The 19,344-nt window shown below is 47.4% G+C and overlaps 1 protein-coding gene across 1 annotated transcript in view; it reads left to right on the forward strand.

Moving 5' to 3' along the window:
• TSPAN13 (tetraspanin 13) overlaps positions 1-19,344 on the forward strand; it is a 183,795-nt gene that overhangs the window by 119,886 nt on the left and 44,565 nt on the right. Inside the window, exon 4 of the mRNA XM_069648610.1 lies at positions 954-1,064. Coding sequence (XP_069504711.1) covers positions 954-1,064 — 111 coding nt within the window. The remainder of the gene's footprint in view (positions 1-953; positions 1,065-19,344) is intronic.

Raw genomic sequence — 19,344 nt, forward strand, 5'->3', positions numbered from 1 at the left:
CAGAAGCAGTCACATCTTGGGATTCGTCCAAGAACCAAGAGGCCCTGGAAATAATGTTCAAAGTGGCCCCATTTTTAGCAAGCCCAAATATTTTCCTACGATGACAATGTGGAAATACCATTGAAGGGGCCCACAGCGCAGAGGCCTTCCTGGAAATCTCCAGATGGGAATGAAGGGCACAATACACTTAATGTTTTATTGCACGCCTGGAACCAGGCTGGCATCAGGGCGTGGTATGAACAATGGTAGTTCACTTAAATGGAACACGAGTACGAGCGCATTGCAAGCGTCCATCGCCCACTTATGTCCTGCATGTAGATGTTGTTTGATGATCATTTTGAAGAGCTCTTGTGTGGCGCTCTGGAAGCCGCACGGGCAAGATGCAACCGGTTCAATGCACTCGACCTGTATTTGCGTCCTTAAGAAATGGTGCAGTCTTGTTGCCCCTCTTTTCTAGGCTCCTTTACAAGAGAGGGCTGCACAGTCTGAATCCTGAAATCTTTTTTTAGCATCAAAGATCACTATGAACACAGACTGGAAGCAAAAGGCAGATTGAAACTTTAAACTGGTTTAATCCTTTGCCTTTACTAACAGGAAAAACATATTTCGTAGTTGTGACTTTCCAGGGTGACGCCAATTGCTCGAGTGGGTACAGCCTTGATGCATTTAGCCCCCGCTTGCTTTTTCAGTTTGATTTGGCGCTCTGTTGCTGTCCTCGCCCCTCCCTAAACTAGGGAATTATCCGCCTATTATGGTAACTTTTTTGTTGTTGAAGTTTGGGAGTTCATATTGCTTGTTGTGCGTCTGCAAATTGATTCTGGGTGTTCTACATCACTGTGCTTGCTGGCGACAAACTGGTAACAACTGAAGCTCCTCCATTATTTGGCTGTTTATGCAGTACCTGAAAGTAAAATATGTATTTTAATCACATTATACCTGTTTGTGCCCTGTAGCATAATCTTTTGGGAGTGGGCTGGAATCACACGGAAAATGCAAGAAAAGATGTGGAGAGAAACCTAAACTGTTGTGGATACGTGACGGTGCCAAATGACACCTGCAGTGCTGTAAGTTTTATTTGCTTGTTTATAGTTTGCCTTGGTAAATGAATATTGTTTTTTTTAGATGCTCATTACAATAACATTGCCTATAGACAACAAATGTTTACCCCTTAAAAGGAATACAAGCCAGCCAGGGCTTTAAGTGGGGTAAGAAATCGAGAGGGGGCCCTCATTTGCGGGCGTGGCTTCTGGGAGGGGCGTGGCCTAAAAAGCACGCAAATCATAAGGTCTGCACATATAACATGTGTATATATATTTGTGTGTGTACCTTACGGTTTGCCTAGTTTTCAGGCCAGGTTTTCGGGTTTATAAAAGATGGCTTTGAAAGTACACATTTCAAGCCATCTTTTATAAAGCTTTGACTACGGACAAAATGTCCGTCGGCAAAGCTTTATAAAAGATGGCTTGAAATGTGTACTTTCAAAGCCATCTTTTATAAACCTCGAAATATGTCGAGGAATCCCCAGGTTCGCCGAGGGTTAAAGACGCCTCGGCGACACAAAGGAACAGTAACTGCCTCTGATGACCCCTCGCGCGAGGGGTCACCAGCGGCAGTTACTATGACTGACAGAAGTGGCAGCCAGGCACAGCATCGCTGTGGTTGGCTGCCACTTCTGTCGGCTAGCCTGACTTCATGGCAGGCGCATCTCCCGTCGCGGCTGCGGCCGCGATGGGATAATGCATCCCGCCAATGTTGCGTGAGGTGGGACTGGGGGCCCCGGCTCAGCCCCACTTTTTGGAGACTGCCGGTGCCCGGCCCCGGCAGGACCCGGCCCACTTAAAGCACCGAAGCCAGCCACCCTTTCTCCTTGCTTTACTAAATAGTTAATTTTGCATCCTTAAGTTAAATGGTTGCATACTGAGGGTAGGGGTTTAACTAGCCAGATGCACACTGGAGGCAGACTGCAAATGGAGTAGCCCATGGATTAAAATTGCACACATGTTTAACATCTCCACGAAGAGTGTATGGGTATGTATGTACTGGGTTCCATTTAGTTTATCGGATGTAGCCAGACAGCTGCTTATGACTTAGTGTGGAACAGTGGAGTACCACCAGTAGGTACTATGTGATGATGGCTTGTGACCGCACTCCATAAGAGAGGGGTGAGCTGTCTTTGAACAGATCGGAATAGAAGGTGTCTTGTATGGCCTCAAAAACGCACTCTAATAGTTCAAGGGTTTTTATTACATCAATCAAAAAGGGGATTTGAAGGGCCAGTCCCCCTTGACTAGCACAGGATGTTCCCTCTCTAACCCAGGCGTCCCTCAACCCCAGGATGGTCTCAATTCTGCCTGCCTTGTGGTTCCAACTAGTTCCCTCTGGAAACCATCTAGTTGGTCCCTATCCTAGGTTCCCCAATTGTTCCTTTTTTTAGACAGTCTGGCACCACTTTGTCCTTCCCTTTCATGCTCTTGTACTCTTCTCCTTGATGCTCTATCCTTCCTTTCCCTCATTTATAATGTTTTCCTTTTTCCTCCCACTCCTTTGTCTCTCCTTCGCTCCTTCCATCTCTCCGTCTGTTCTTGCTCCTTCTACTCTCTCTGTGCTGGCTCACCACCACCACTCTAGCCCACCATCACCACCACTCTGGTCCTCTGTGGCTCACCACCACACCACTACTTTAGCCCTCTCTGCACTATCCTTACTCAAAACCCCACCCACACCTTCTCCCACAACAGCTTTCCTTTCACTCTCCCTGTCAACTTCGTATTGTCAAGTGACTTCAAATCAGCAATCCCACTAAGTCCGTGCCTCATCTGGGACGCCCAAGGGAAGCCCTTATTTTATATATTTTTATGACAAGTTATACTCTGGATGATAAACCCTTATATAACGCCCCTCTGAATCCCCCCGACCTCACTGTGCCAAGAAGTAGGTTTGTTTTGCAATTTAAAAGGTTTATTGAGAAAGTAAACAATATATATATATAGCACACTTTTATGAATAAATTAATATTTATAGCACACTTAGGCATATGACAGTGATCAACAATGGATGATGTTACACTAGCACACTGATTTAATTACTGAGGAGTTAGTATAGGGAGGATAAGGTAGCTGAGAATACTTTTGATTTCAAGGAAATGCAATGATGAATAAAAATGCAGTACAGAAATAAACTGATAGGGTTTCACAAGAGATAATATGTTCACTCTTCCCCTTGTGGCAATTCACTCCCCCCCCCCCCATGCAATATAAGGATATGGAAGTAAAGCACACCGTTTTCAGGAATACAATCACAATACAAATTTCAGTTCCCCCCCCCTAGCAAGTTTAGAGCAACAGGGATGGTTTTAAAACGCAGGCAAAAATACTTTAATGTGATTTGCAAGGTAGTGAAATATGCTAAAAATGATTTTAATTCCCTATAGGAGATTCAGGGTAGGTGATAGCTACTTAAGATTGGTTCAAGTCCACACTACCAATTATTCATGACGGATTATTAGGTTGAAAACAAATTTTAGCAGTGCAAGCAAAAGACAGCTATTTATTTATTTTTAAACCGGTGAAGAAATTGGGCCAAATTTGCGGCACTTTTTCCGAGTGCGTCGAGCGTGATTACGGAAACACTATAATGAATTGAAAGTTGGTTCTGGGTTCGTTGGAAAGCCTAGGATCTCGTTCCTAGCACACGCGGTTCAAAAGATACGGACGATTTTGTGGAGATTTTCAGAAATGAAATTAAAGTTTCAGAATGACAGATGCGCTGTGGAAGGTTTTGTATCAACAGGATGGACACACAATTCTATGATGCAGTTCTAGATAGGTGGAAATGGTTTGAATTGGATTATTTTAAACTAACAGATTGGTTTGCACAGTTCTGGCTGAGTACTCGCACTATAAATTTGAAATAGGCCGCCATGGTCTGGTTAGGTTTGGACTGGACTCCTGGCGGGTGGTTCTGAAGTCACAGCTCTCTGGGTCAGCTGTTCTGGTCTGGCACTCGGCACTGCACGGCGGTCTGGATCTCTGGTTCTGCTGGTTTGGATCAAGTGGATTCTGGATACAGCACTGCTTTCTGGGTATTGGCACAGGGTTCTAGCCAGAATCAAACAGCTCAGCCCGGCTGTTTGAATAATTTGCAAAAGATTTTGAGGCCTGCTGAAAAAGTTCTGAAGTCTGGATTCTAAGTTCTGGAGATGGTCCTTCTGGATATTGTCTTGTCCGGCAAAGCGCTTCGCAGGAAAGGGGAAAGTGACCTCTCTACCTGGGTTTCAGTGTTCCTTTTATGTCTTTTGAAAATGGGTGTGTGCGTGGGCATAACTAAGCCTGCCCCTCACAACTTATCATTGGCCAAGCTCTCCTCTCTCCCCTGATTGGGGGAAGGAATGGAGTGTCATCAGGCATCAATTTTATGGCATACAGAAAGAACACTCCCCTTGTCAATTTGCACACATCTATTTTTGATCCAAATACATATCTATGTACCATTTTTCTAATATTATATCTCCTGTTAACATATTTTCTGTAGCACCAAACCATCCAATCCCTGTCTTTGTAAGATGTCATGTCCACTTATGACAGAATTCTGCCCTTTTCATCAAGAACACAACCTCTAAACTTTTCCAGAATTTACACAAACATGCACAAGGAATATGGGCATCAGATAAAGTGTCAGATTTTTAACATACAGACATTCGGAGTAATACCTTATTTTCCGCTACTACCCCCCAGAACATACCACAGAGTCCTAACACCTGTTAAAATGTGCACAGAAAAATCACAAGAATAATGATATTAATTATATAATTTTGACAAGTCCGTACTATGAATTATCCATCTTTTTAAAATTCTGCTCTGGCCCAGAGGGGTGTGGTTTCCCAAACCACATGGTGGAATTTCTGGTTTGACCACTTCCTCCAACTCAGGTTGCTCACAGAGGCACTGCTCCTCCCAGTTTCTTCCAAGAGGAAGCCTTTTACGACCCCCCCCTAATTTAACATTTGCCTGAGCCAAGGAAAGCTCATTGTTCCGTTTCCCTGCTCCCAGGTGCTCCTCCCCTGATTCAATCAGAGAGGTGTAATCTCCTTTTGGTGGGAACAGCAGAAGGCAGCCAGGCCTGCAAATGCAGTTGCTGGACAGGTTTCAACTCCTGTCGGGGGTAGTTGCCGGGCAGAATTCAATCTCTTCAAGCCAGGCTTCAGCTAAATGTCACTTTTGTTCCAGTTTTTTTCATTCAAATAAAACTTACAATTTTTACACATGCAGCTAGAACGCTGATTCTAAGTTCAAAACTATGACCTTTAAACAGTTGCAACCTATGTGACACTCAAAAGTAGGTCACGCATTTATTTGAAACATTTCGATTTTAGTGGTTTTAAATCCAATTTCAGTTAAGCTGCTGACATCCACAGCTCAGCCAGTTTTGTTATAAACATTGCTTTGGGCTCTTCATCTTTCCAGATTTTGTATGCACACAAGACTACGTTCTGCCAAATGTCTGCTGGTGTTCAGTGAGATTTTTGAATATCTTGCAATGTTTAAAATAGGCATTTTTAGCTTGCATTTCAGAGAAACAAAGGTGATTTCAAAGCGCTTTTTTTGAGCCAACAGGCACTGCTGTTTTTCGTTTGGCACCACGTTTCACTCATGGCGCTTCTGGCCCACCACGCTCGCACTGGTGGGTGGCAGGTTAGTCAATCATTTTGGTGTGCGCAAAACTGCACGGTTTTCCTGGATTCTGGCACAAATGTGGGCTTTTCGGCCATCTTGGATTTTCTAAGCCCACAGCACCACATCTTGCAGCATAACAACTTGAACGTGGGTCAAGACACCCAACAATATTCACCCCCTACTACTCTACTCTCACTCTTGCACGCACACCGAAGTACCACTTTCTCTCACCAACCAATAGTTCACCTTACACACCTCCAACTCTCCACACTCCCCTGCACAGTCTTTCTTCCTCTTGGTCTGCTGGTTCCCCTTTGCCCTAATCTGAACAACCCACAATTTGTTTCGTGCACTGCTTTTTGTCCTGCCTCCTCCAACTCAATTGGCTGTTTTTTCCCCCACGCCAACCACTGGATTTCCTTTCCCCAGGGTAGGTGTTCTAGGGTAGCACACACTTGAGGTTTAATCTCCGTACCTTTCAATTATGCTTGTACTATTGCATTTAGAAAGGGCAGCCTGCTACCATCACAATGTCCCAGTTAATGGCAGGCCTTGCTGTAACATTTTGTATGCCAGTTTGCTATAGGAACCACTTCATTGGCCAGTTGCAGGTAAGGAAACTGTCTCTGTGGTTATTGAATAGCCTTCTGGGGTTGCCGGTTTTCTGCACTGACTGCTCAGCATGCTCACTGAAGATGAAGTTGCTTTTCTTGCACTTGTCCGCGTTACATACTATTTTGTCCGTCGGTCTGTAGTGCAGCAGTGCCTTGCTGTATCTCTCCAAGTCAGTTTGCTTATTGGATCTTCCACTATGCATGTTTAAGTCCTATGGGACTCGAAAGTGACTGTGCAGCGTTCTGCAGTACAGGCATGGTGCAATAAAACGTGCTGGTTTGCATCAAAAGAATATCCCAAGTAGAAGGGACGGGGACGAGCCCCCCCAAACTCACGCACCCCTCCTCTGGGGCAGGATGGCCCTGGTGAGAACAATGGTAGGCCTGGAGGGAGGGGTCCCCTTCCTATCAACAGGGTCAGAGGTCTCCGACCCTGTCACACAGGTCAGTTAAGAGATCTCAGGCTTAATGTTGTTTGCAAATGCAGAGTGGTGTTCCACCAGAGCAAGAGGTGAGCAAGACATCTGACAATGCAATATGGAACTTCACATGGCTATGGAGAGTGAAATTATGCACATACTGGCTGAGGTTTATGGGAGAGTGTTTGGGGAGACTGGATATGGTTTGTTCCTGTGTTAAGTGAATTGCAGGACTCTGGGGTTGGGGTCAATCTTGGGGATTTCAATCTTCGGGATTTGAGCTGCAATCTCGTGATTTGGCACGGGGGGGTAATTCATAGAATTCAGCGCAGAAGCAGCACACGCAAGCATCGCAGAGGGAGCGTGCGCCAGCCGTGTGCTCTAAAAAGCATTCTGGCGCACCGCATATTCATGGATTTCCCAAGCCATTTTGAGCCCTGGCGCAGCGAACATCCCACAGCGCCAGTTACACCCCCAAGAACGCCCCTTGCACAAGGAAAAGCCATTGAAATCCCCAATATGGCGCAAAGGGCCGCGTTACCCTGGCCCACCTTGCAGGGCCGCTACACTGTAATCGCATGAGAAACTCAGTACCCCGCTCAGGGCAGCTAAAGCGCATGAAAATTTACTTGCGCACCCCCTGGAATATGGGTACCCCGCTCATGGCAGCCAAAACACGTGGAAATCAACTCGCGCACCCCCTTGAATATGCGTACTCTGCCTGCGCCAGGCAAATTGCGTGCAAAATGTCCCCACTGAGGTGTGGGCTGCCTGCGGGTCATGGTCTGGGGTGATGGGCTGCCTGTGGCCCATGCCCAGGGTGGATGGGCTGCTGGCGCATCATGGGGAGGGTGGATGGGCTGCCTATGAGTATTCCGGAGGTGCGCATGCAGTTCCTCATGCGATTGGTCTGGCGCGAGCGGGGTATGCATATTCCGGGGGTGTGCGTGCAGTTTCACACGCGATTGTCCTGGTGCGAGCGGGGTACACGTATTCTGGGGGTGCATGGGGAGTAATACACGCAATTTGGCAGTGTGGGCCCTGCAGGCAGCCCTCACCACAGGGACCACCCTACACCACTGGGCATGCCCCACAGGCAGCCCATGACCCCAGACCATGACCGGCAGGCAGGCCAAATGGCACCATGCACTTGGGAGCCCCGACACATGTCCCTGCCACCCCACCCCCAGTGACGGGCACCTGCCAGCAGGCCCCGACACATGGCCCACCAAACACCATGTCATAACAAAACAGACCCATGGCCCTAATGCCAACCCAAATCCCCACCGCCCCCCTCCCAGTACAAGCATACAATCATACACTGCACCCACTCCCAAATTACCCATGCCTTGAGAGTCTGAAAAGAAGCAGCATGACCATGAATAAATGTACAACAGAGCTACACAGTTGCAACATATGACTGAGGCAATGCTCAGAGACATGAACAAAACCTATGAGAGTACACAACACCAATAATAAAGATATATGAAATGTATTAAAAATAAAAAAGACATAATGAAAATCATACATTCAAATGAAGAAATAAGGAAAGCAATACCAAAAATAAAGTAAAATCCAATCAAAAACAAAAATCCATGACATGAAAACTGAAAGGTGGTCATCGCCAAAGTCCATAAAAAAAAAGCACAAAAAACCATTGCTCCATGGGATGATGAAATAACAAAAGTATGTAAAAGTCTGGTACTATTTACCATGAAAGTCAGAAGTGTCAATGATCCCAAAACAAAAGGAAACCTACCAAAAAACCTATAAAATATACAACTATATACAAAAAGTGGAGCAAAGTCCGTGAAATCCAAATAAAAATATAAAACTAATGAAACCTAAGCCTAAATAACTATATACAAAGGCGGTGGGCTAGTCCGACGGCTCACTTTTTGATGTTCCGGGCCAGGGCATCATCTAACTCCACGTCGATGTTCCAAATGCGGGCCTCTTTCCTGGCCTCGGTCTCGCAGGGACACAGCCATCATCTCTACATACTCCCTGCAAGTTGCCTCGAGGCACGAAGCCTGCCTCAATGCCCTGTGCATGGAGTTCTCCACCCTGACCATTGTGAGCCGTGCCTTCGCCGCTGCTCTGCACCTATCTGCTGGCCAAACCGCTGCCACACGGAAGACGCTCCCAATCCAGGGTCCTCCTGCCCGTCGACCGATGCCTGCCCCAATTATGTTGTTGGCCCCGAGGCCACATGCCTCCTACGCCGAGCCTGCCGCTGCTGCCTTTCTGCTGCCTGCTGCCGCCACCACGACTGCCTCCGGGTAGATGGCACCACCCGGGGCCGTCGTGCAGGTGCCCTGCTTGAATGTGCCTGCACATCATCTGTTGCCAGGGGTCCAGTTGCTGGGGTGACCACCTGTGCTGGAGCTCCGATTCCCGACTGTGGCAGCGATGGGATCTCCACCAGTCTGGCTGCGTTGGTTGGGGCAGGTCCACAGGGGGCTCTGGTGGCATTTGGGCCAGAAGACGGCACAGAGAACGACTGGCGTATAGTGTACCACAGAGTAGGAGAGGGCAGCAAGACAGAGCGACACATGGAGGAACACCACCCCCCCACCCCCCCGACTACAAGCCCTCTCAACTGGGACATGTTGGCACACGTCTCTTCGTGATGTGCGTGGTCCCCCCGCCCCCCCACCAGGAAGCACGCACGTAATTACGAATTACATGTGTGCGCAACACGACACCAATGAGGATGACTCCATCCTGTCACGGATCCCCACGTCTGCAGGTCGGAGTGCCAGATGATGTGGACCCCCCCCTACCCCCTACCTGAGGATGGGTATGGGACGGGGCATCCCTGCTGGTGCATGGTGATGCAGTCAGTGTCGGGGACAGTGACATGCACAGGCCCCTCCGCAGTGACCTGTGCTGCCCCCTGCCCCTGGACTGCACCACTTGCACCAGTGGCACCACCCCCACCAGGCCCCATGTGCAGCTTGGATGCGGCCTCCTCCTCCTCTGTACACACCACCAACCTGGATGGCTCCGCACCGTCTTCCACCATCACAAGCCCCTGTGGTGGCTCACCCGCCCCTTCTGCTGCAGCCGTAGTGGCAGATGCGGCACCAGTCCCCTCGCTCCTGGATGATGGATTTTCCTGGGAGGGTGACTGGGCCTTGCATCGTCCGGCCAGTGGAGGCCTCCCTGCCTCTTTCTTCCACAGCGTGTCTCCGCCTTCTTCTTGACTTGCCGCTGTGTAAAGGGAGACATGGAACACAAGCATCAGGGTACTGTACAATAGTTCCCTAGACACAAAGCAATAGCACATGAGTGGCACTGTCAAACCTCACTTCCATCATGTCCCTACACAACACATGGGTCGTGCAGGCAACACACATGCAGAAACGGGCATGGCACATGCAACAAACATGTCCAAGGCACTGTATAAACAACCAATGGTGGGTTGAAACTCACATGCATCATGGGACATGGTGATCACATGCACACACATCACCGGAGGGTCCTGCATCTGGCCTGGTATACCCCCAGACACAGTGGATACAAGGATGACTAGACTGTATCAGTGAATCAACACATCGTCACGGTCATGTGTCATGCATCCATGGCGTTTACCAGTCACTCACACACTACTCGGACACACAGACATGTACACATGCATGTCCATGACAGCAGCACTCATCTCTCACACCCCACACATGTCCAGGTACAGAGACAGACATGCATACATGTGTGCATTCCCCTCTCATGATCCATTGTAACACACACCATCCATGTGGTTCATGCCTGACTGGACTCACATGCAGCACCATCATGTCCCTGCACCCACATCCATACATGACCCGTGTCGCACATACAGCCAAGTAGCTAACTACCACCACACTGCAACATGTACTGTTTTACACGGCAATGCATGGGCACTTACCGCTCGACTCCAGACGGGCCTGCATCCTGAGGATCTGGTGGTGAAGCACTGGTCGAATGTGCTCCACGACCCTCATCTGCTGGGTGGTGAGCTGGCCCCGGTGCCCCACTGCATCTGCTGCGTCTAAGAGGCGGCAGACCTTCTTGAGGATCCTGGACTAGTAGTCATCCCAGCGCTTCTGGACACGTTTGATGTCGCGGGTGCCACACCCCTCCGCGTTGATGGCACTCACTATGTCCGTCCAGATCCTCCTGTCTTTCCTTGTCGGCGTGCAATGGTGAGAAGAGGGCATCATAATGCCCCAGGACTTGCTCCACCAGGATGCCAACTTCATTGGATGTGAAGCTGGCAGCCCTCTGCCTCTCTGCTGGGGGGGGTTGCCACTGGTGCCAGATGGTGTTGGTTCGAACATGGCATCCCTGAGGCAGGTGTGGGTGGGCAACTGGGTCCTGGGGCTGGGCTGTGGAGCGATGTTATCCCAGTCGGGAGTCTTCTGTTCCAGCAGGGGTGGTCACAGCAACTGGACCCCTGCAGATGGCTGATGTGCAGGCACCAAATGACGGGGCACTTTTGGCAGCAGGCAGGCAGCAGCAGATGGCTTGTAGGAGGCAACCCAGGGCTCTGGGGGGGCAGGTAAATGGCCTTCTGGGCAGGAGCGTGGTCTTCCGTGTGTTGTCGCGTGGCCAGCTTGATGCAGAGTGAATAGGCACATGAAAAAACAGCACGTCGGCGTGTAATTCGAGGAAAGGGCCTTGGCGCGTAAGTGAGGTAACACACGTGGGTGTTACCCTCAGAACGGGTTAAAGGTCCCATGTGGGTTTCCATCGCTCTGTTCGTGCTTTTCAGCGGTGCATGTGTTTTCCAGACGTTGGGTTCACACACGATTACTTCACAGCGGCTACAGTGCGTACTTCTTCTTTTGGCTGGGGTGTTTCCTACGCGTTCTTAGTCTACACGCAAAGCAGACTGTGAGTCGCACATGCTATTTTTCCCACTGCGGGTATCCCGGTTTGTCACGTAGCCCTTTTATTTTTTTTTTTGGGCATACTAGCCCGGCTGTTGATCACATACGCATTGTTTGTGTTCCTGGCTGCCATAGCGTACTGCATTTTTTTTTTTTTCATGCACGTGGGCTACAGTGCGTATCTCTCGTTTTTTTGGGATGCCTGAGCGTTGGGTGAACCGTCATTTTTCCTAAGGGGCCACAGGCAGCCTTGCAGGAGCACAGGGGTGCTGTTTGCATCACGTACCTTGCCCGCTCACCCAAGTTGACCAGGACAATTGTGTGCACCGCCCATTGGTACTAGTACATCTGTGCCATGGTTGGGAGGCCACAAAAGGTGAGGGGTGCCAAAGTTGGGCAGCCTCCACGTGCCCTTCCCCTTCCATGCGCAGCGCCTGTGCGTGTGGTTGGGGATGTGGGGGCACCACCATGTCCAGCGGTATGCCCCGCCGTGTTGCAACATTGTGCAGGACACATGCCACAATGATTCTGCACACTACTGGGGGTGCAAAGAGTAGCTGCCCGCCAGAGCGGTTAAGGGAGCAGAAGCGTGACTTGAGCACTCCAAATGTGCACTCCATTATGGCCCAGGTTGCAATATGGGCTGCGTTCCTGGGGTGGTGGGGTTCCGTATTGGCATCATGTAGGTGCTCAGAGGGTAGGCACTGTCCCCTGGGGAGGTGATAATCGTTGTCCTTAGTTGGGTTGTCCCATTTCTCAGTGTCTGACATGCATGTGATGTGGAGAGGCATTTGTACTCGCCAATGAGCCATGTGTCGCCATGCCTTCCAGGTCCCGGTTTAGGGGTGACATTCTGAATATAAAATTATCCTGGATAGTTGGCATATACTGAGGTGGTGATTCCCTTGGCATCACATACAACCTGCATGTTAATGGAATGCCAGTGCCTGCAGTTTCGATAGATGTGCTCAGTGGTCCTGGTAGGACGTAGAGCCACAGGGGTGCATCAATGGCACCTAGCTCTTTGGGGAAGTGTGCCACCCCGTAAAAGTCCTGGACCACGGCCTGCCTTTCTGCAGGTGTTCTGGGCATCTATATGTGCCCACGGACTGAGGGGCGTGCGGTCCTGATCGCCAACACCTGGTGTAGGCAGCGTGACAGCATGGCTTGTGAGACACCCCCCACTATGGCACTTGTCTGCTGAAATGACCCAGTAGCCAAGAAATGCAGTACATTGAGCACCTTTTCCAAGGGACTCAGTTCTTGGGAGCACAGGGTGGGTGTTGTGAGGTCATCCTCCCACTCGGCAACCAGTTCTAGGATGACTTGGGGTGGAAACCTGTACCTCCCATAGACCTGATCATCCGGCATCCCAAAAAGGCTGGTAGGGTAAAAAATGCGGGGCCTGGCTATCCTCCTGCGGTTTCCCACGACCACTGCTGCGAGGAACGGTATATTCATTGTAGCGTATGAGCTTGTTTGTTGTCTGCGCATACTTTTATGCTGCGTGGGGCCACTTTCGCCTGCTTCCTGCTGGCGTACATGTTTCCAGATGAGCGCGTCTTTTGTGGCGTGCGGGTTTTCCCTATTCGATCTGAGGATTTAGCAGCGGTACAACCCCCTCCCTGGTAACGCCCACATTTTCACCTGTTCCCCATTCCGCGTGTTCCGCCCCCTTTTTAGGTGTGTTCGCTGCCCTGTGTGCGCGCCTTCACTGGCCGTCTCGCACACAGGCTTCGGGATGTCGCAAAGACTTGTGCGCCACACACGGATTCAGCGAACATCTCAGGTAAGCCACGCGCAGTGCATTCCATGAATCGCCAAATGGCTGCGCGCTGCTGCAATTTTCACGCTTGCCCTCCCCTTTCCAGCACACATTAATTCCATGAATTGCCCTGACAATCTAAAAACCTGGGTGCCAACCACATTTACTACAAATGCAATGCATTGGAGTGCATTCTCTGGAGCAATGCTGTGCTATGCTAAATACCTCTTTTAGACCAAATCATTTTACAGCTGGGGATTGTAAAGACATTTCAATGTTTGGGAATTCATACCTCATGGATACTTCTGTGAGGAGTCCTATGTATCCTTCTCTGTCCCCCTGCCTAAGTTTCCTCCCGGGTATCCAAGGGAAGGCAGACGATGCCTAAACCTGACCTTGGGTATCTAGTACCATGGGGACAGGGGGAGGGGGAAATCACCTAGCAGGAGACCGGTCACAGGAAGGTGAAGGAATCCTGTGGGATAAGACTAGGTGGTCTCCTTTTCAAAGGGAATAACATTCCATATATACAAAAACATACAATGGCATATTGCCATTGTTTATGATCCCCCATATTAAGTTTAGAAATATGGACAAATACGGTGCAACATCTTTAAATGATTTACTTGAGGAGGAACCAGTTACACCTATGGAGAACCTGCAAATCTGTAAATGGTGTCATGAGTGACCTGCCTTACCCTACTGCGGTAAAACGTGATTAAGTGTTTTTTTTTTTTTTTGTGTAAACAAAATAGTTCTAAAGTATAGGATAATTAACTACTAGTTGGGTTTTTGTTGCTTGGGACATAATCCCAAGAGTACTGGGAATAAGAAAGCTGAAGAGCAGTGCAGGCCTCAAAGTCAGTTAATTGGGCTTAACAGCACACACCTGGGAGAGGCTTAAAATGCTCCCTCAGGTGCAGGCAAGTAAATGCAGTCATGGTTGGAGAGGTAGCAGCAGTTGTGACAGCAGAAGTACCTGTTGGGATAGGAGGATGTGGCAGAGGGAAACACATTACTGGCGAAATCCACAGAAGTGGGAGGAGAGAAGGGATGCTAGGCTTGAACATCCACTTATTCCAATTTCCAATCCAGAGTTGGTCATTTTCCCCCATCTAAATTGCAGAGGTTCTGCAGCGGGAGGTGTGAAGTCGGAAAGCTTTCCCCCATGTGAACCTGATTTGCAGAGCTTTGGCAGCGAGAAGCGTGCAGCAGTCTGTCTGGAGGCTTGTGTGCTCCTCGGGGTCGTGGTGTGCCAAACTCCATGCCTGTGGGGTGGAACTGAAGGCAGCTTGCAGAGATTGTGCTTGGCCAAGAAAACACCTGTGGTAGAAGCCTTTCAGCCAGTGACAGAGGCCGAGGAGTGTTGCTGCATGTTCCCAAGTCCTCAGGTCGTGCAGACGAGTAACTATAACCAGTTGCTGTTCACTCTCGAAGGAGTGAAATTGACAATGTAGTGCAACAAATGTAGCACTCGTGTATAAGCGAATAAACTGTGAAAAGAAGTTTTAAACTATGTACGTTTATAAAAACAGATTTAACAACGTTAAAAATGGTTGCATGCTCTTAAGAGACTAACACAAAGACCAAGCCTCAGTAAAGACCTGACCACTTTGTATCTTATAAAACCAAGTTTTAAACCTCATTAAGTTGAATAGAAAAGAACGAACCAGCATTATCTTAAACCAAGAAGTGTACAACCATTTCCCTCGGCCAAAAGAGACTGAAATAACAATTTATTTTGGGAATAACCATTGATGCCAGAGGAAAAGGAGCTGATATAACACCTTTTAAAGTTGGAGCTTGTAAATGAATGACTATGGTGTGCAAGAACTAGCTATTGGTCAGGAACTCATTGTCCATCTAATAGAGGTTGAATTGAAAGTACTTGGTTGGTGGCTTATCAAAAGAAAAGTGGTTAAAAAGTGGCCCTAGAAGGAAGGCAGTGTTAAATAGGAGACAAAGACGTCACTTTTCAAGCGGAGCTAAAAGGGCAATGGTGAAAATCTTTGTACAAAATTTTGAAAGCTGTTTTCAAGTAGTAGTGGTTGTGTTTTCAAAGCAGAGAAGTGAAAACTGGCATGGTATGCACTCTAATGAGATGGGTCTGGCAGGAGAGTGAACCACACCGAAGCAGCGGTAGCAGACGGACTGGATCACTGCAGTGGAAGTTGTTTCACGGTGCCAAGAGTAAAGCACTGTGAGTAAAACCCTGTTTCATGATGCTTGGAGGAAAGCACTGTGAAGAGCCGTAGAGGAAGCTGGTGTTTCGTGGTGCTAGCGAGGAAGCACAGTGATATTGTCTGAGTCAAGAGGTGATTGTTACATGGCACTGCAAGTGAAGTAGATGATTTTGTTTAAAGGACTACTTGAAATACATTTCTTGGAGAAGGATCTTTTCTGGGTTGTACTGTTGGACGTTTCATTCAATCCCAACCGACTTGATCAGGAACTGTGTTGGAACTCTTCAACCTTGGATTACCTTGTTGTTTTGTGTTGGACCTGACTTTGTCTTACAACCGGGGGAAGGGGAATTTGCTTGGGTTATGAACATAACTTTAAAGGTGTTCCACATACCAGTGTTTGTCTTACAAATTGCCATACATTTTCTTGTTTGTTAATGTATGTGTGGGGGCCAAAATGTTGTTTTTCCTTAGTTTATTTAGGGAGGGAAATCCCTGTTGGAGTAGGGTGAGAAAGGTGTTCTATTTACAATGTTGGTTTAATCGAATGGCAATGTAACCTTCTAAATTGTGGCTGCCTCATATTTATGACCCCTCACACTTTCCATTCGGAAATAAACAGTTCAGTTATCCACTTTTTGTAAAGAAGCTGCTTCAAGTGGTAATTTTGAAGTATAGAAAAGCAGGGAAAATATATACTCCTTGTTTGTGTTTCAATGTATTACAAATTATCCCAGCATTGGACACCTCAGACTGTAGATGGGCTTTAACACTTTAGTGATCTTTCCAATGCCATGATAACCTGCAACCAGTCTAATATAGTGGCTGGGGAACTAATGGCAGTCTCCTCATCTACCTGCAAGAGAAGCTGGGCCCTGGAAATCACTTCGCCCAAGAATGGGTGAACCAGCTATATATAGGACAAAGTTCACTGTGTTTATTAACAATTAAAATTACAGGGATTGCAACATGAATGCACAATTCTCCAAGTGCCCTCACTCTCTAGGTGCTTTTGTTCCATTTTGTTGACTAGTGACATCACAAACAGGTTACATCCCAAAAATCTAACCGGGGAACGGATTGGTTAATTAGGCTATTTATATAATTATTCCATACGTGGTTAGTATGACCATTGAATGAGCCATATCTGATGGCTCCTCCTGAGACCACCTCCATGTGTTAGAAATACCAAGTTACAGGTTATTTATTATAAAGGTGATTGGCCTGTTCAACATGGTGTGAAAGGGGGTTCATGATTAGACAGAAAGGGTCTTGGAGCTTTGGATAGTTACCAGGCCAAGTGCAACTATTCAAGGTAGTTGGAACGACCCTGAAGGTGCTGCATGTTTCCAATAAGTTACCATCTCCGATTTCCTAGGCCCCGTGACGGAACGTTCGGCTATGACCCTGTATAACTGTCTTTAGTTCGTTGGGAATAGCTTTCCTTAGTCTGCCTGTAATGAATAGGCTCGGTCTCATAGATTCCGGTCACGTCTGCAGGGACCACGAAATGGAGCGCTTAAGCTTGCAATTAGGAGGATTTTTGACCGTTCTTCGCAGGTGCCTGATCTCCTCTAACTGCAAACTTTACTTTCCTACTTGTCATTGTCATTGGCAATGCTTTGCATGGTGTCTGTTAGCTTTGTCTGTATGCTTCAGCATGCCTCAGCACGATCTGTCTGTCAACCTTTCCCTGTATTCTGAAGTTAGTCTTGCTTTTCCCATTCACTCCAGTGCACCTATGGCTTCCATCTTTATTTGCATGGCCGTCCATTTTAGTTGCAATTAAGTGTAGGCAAGCCATGTATTCTTAGTCGTCTTCCAGTTTCCTTGTAGCAAAAGGTATATGGGTGTCGGTCCTTGTTTGTGCTGATCAGCAATAATAAAGGGTTTGTGTAGCTTTGTGCAGAGATGCCTGTGTGCTTCATGTGTAACGTCTGTCATGACATCGGCATTCTTTGAGGTTGCAGAAAATTGACTTTTTTGATCAATGATGTATCTCTTCAATACTGTAATCCCAGTATGGTCTGACTGGTTCTGAGTGAGTAGTGCTTTTTACACCTGCGATACATCAATGATAGTGAGGAAGGGCCCAGAAGCGATATACACCTTGTTTCTCTGTTGCCAGGTTGAGAGTGGGATGGATGTAATGAGGGCTACGTTTAGTTCTCCCTCTTAAGTCCAATACGGCTAAAATACAGTAACCCTGGTTGGCGATTAGTTGGTTGTAATAAACCTGAGATGGATCAACATTAGTTTTAATGTGAATTGTACCTTGTTTTCCTATCCTATTCAAAGCCAAGCAAAGACTCCTTTAAACTTGAACACAATGGCGTTTCTGTGCAGACTGCACATTCCCTTGAACTCCTAGATAAGTAAATTGAACCCCGTCTTTAACAGGTGCAGTGAAAAGACTGGGGTGGTGAATTAGTGTGCAATGCTCCATAGCCTGACAATGGGTTGATTTTATTTATTGGGTATTTATAATGTGCCTGTTCAACAAATTGTTTGAAGGCGTCACCAGACAAAAAGGGTGGGGGGGGGGGCAGGGATGAAGATTAACAAAAACAGATCCTACTAGGCTTTGTCATTCAGATCATGGTGGTACAGTGGAGCTGGGGGAAGCCGCTCAGATCGTAATGCGTTAACGCTAAGATGGGAACGGAAGAGTGGAGAGCATGCAAGTGCTGGTGGGGAGGCAGGGAGGGGGTTCATATTTATAACCTGTAAAAAAACTGTTAATCAAATCGATACCTATTGGGAAATCCTGCATCATGCTAGCGGGAAGTGAGCTTTCCTTGGTAATCTCCATTCCCTAGAAAATGATGGGATGTAGATTACAATCCCTCTCTTGATATGAGCTGTATAAACTCAATCTGTGAAGTCAAGTGGACGATACTAAAAAAACAAACATGCTATGTTGTATAGATGAAACAATACGCGGGGCGCTTTAAAATTTAAAAGCACAGCTTATTTAAGCCTGCACCTGTATATTTTGATTAAACCTGCCATGGTTTCTATTTTACATTCATGTATACACTAGAAGCCTACAGCACCATATATACACCTAGAACATGATATAAATGTAGACTTTATTTTATGGCTATTCAAACATTTTTATTGCACATTAGTAGAGTAGAGATAATTAAACTGTTTAACGTCCTGGCTGACAAGCGGAAATGCTAAAATAGAACTCTGTATTGTTATTGAGAAATGGCTATATAGATATACTTTCATTTTGAAGGATTGTGTGCTTTCTATGTGTTGTTGAGATTTGTACACGGTTATTTTTCTTTGGTAGACAAGCTGCCTGCAAATGGTAAGACATGGTTGGTGACTTACCCAGCATAAAGTAAGGGGACCATCTTGGATTTTCATACACAAATAGAACTTTTAAACTCTAAATGCAGCTGGTATCTAGCCCAAAATTGGCGGGTGGGATTATGCCTTTCACGCTCTGTCAGGGGGTGGACAAGGCCAGTAACGGCTTGCCAGCCTAAGCCATGGTAGGCCTGAGCGAAGTGAGGGCGTCATCGAGGGCTGTGACGGTTACTGGCCATGTCCGCCCCCCGGAGAAAACAGACGGAGTAAAATAATCTAAGGGATATGCTGCACCCAGTGGGAATCCCACGATAGACCTTGATCCTCCAAACGTAAATGGGCGTGGAAAGGATACTAATGCCTTCTCCATATTTAACGAGAAGCCATTATTAGAAGTAGTCTGCAGAAGTTTCGAAGGTTAACCAAAAGGAAGCTCTAGCTGCCTCGAGTAAGAAGACAAAAGATTTACTGGATAAAAAAAAAGGGGTGATCAAATGGG

The sequence above is a fragment of the Ambystoma mexicanum genome, chromosome 2q, assembly GCF_040938575.1.
Source record: "Ambystoma mexicanum isolate Mex_15411 chromosome 2q, UKY_AmexF1_1, whole genome shotgun sequence".
NCBI lineage: Eukaryota > Metazoa > Chordata > Amphibia > Caudata > Ambystomatidae > Ambystoma > Ambystoma mexicanum.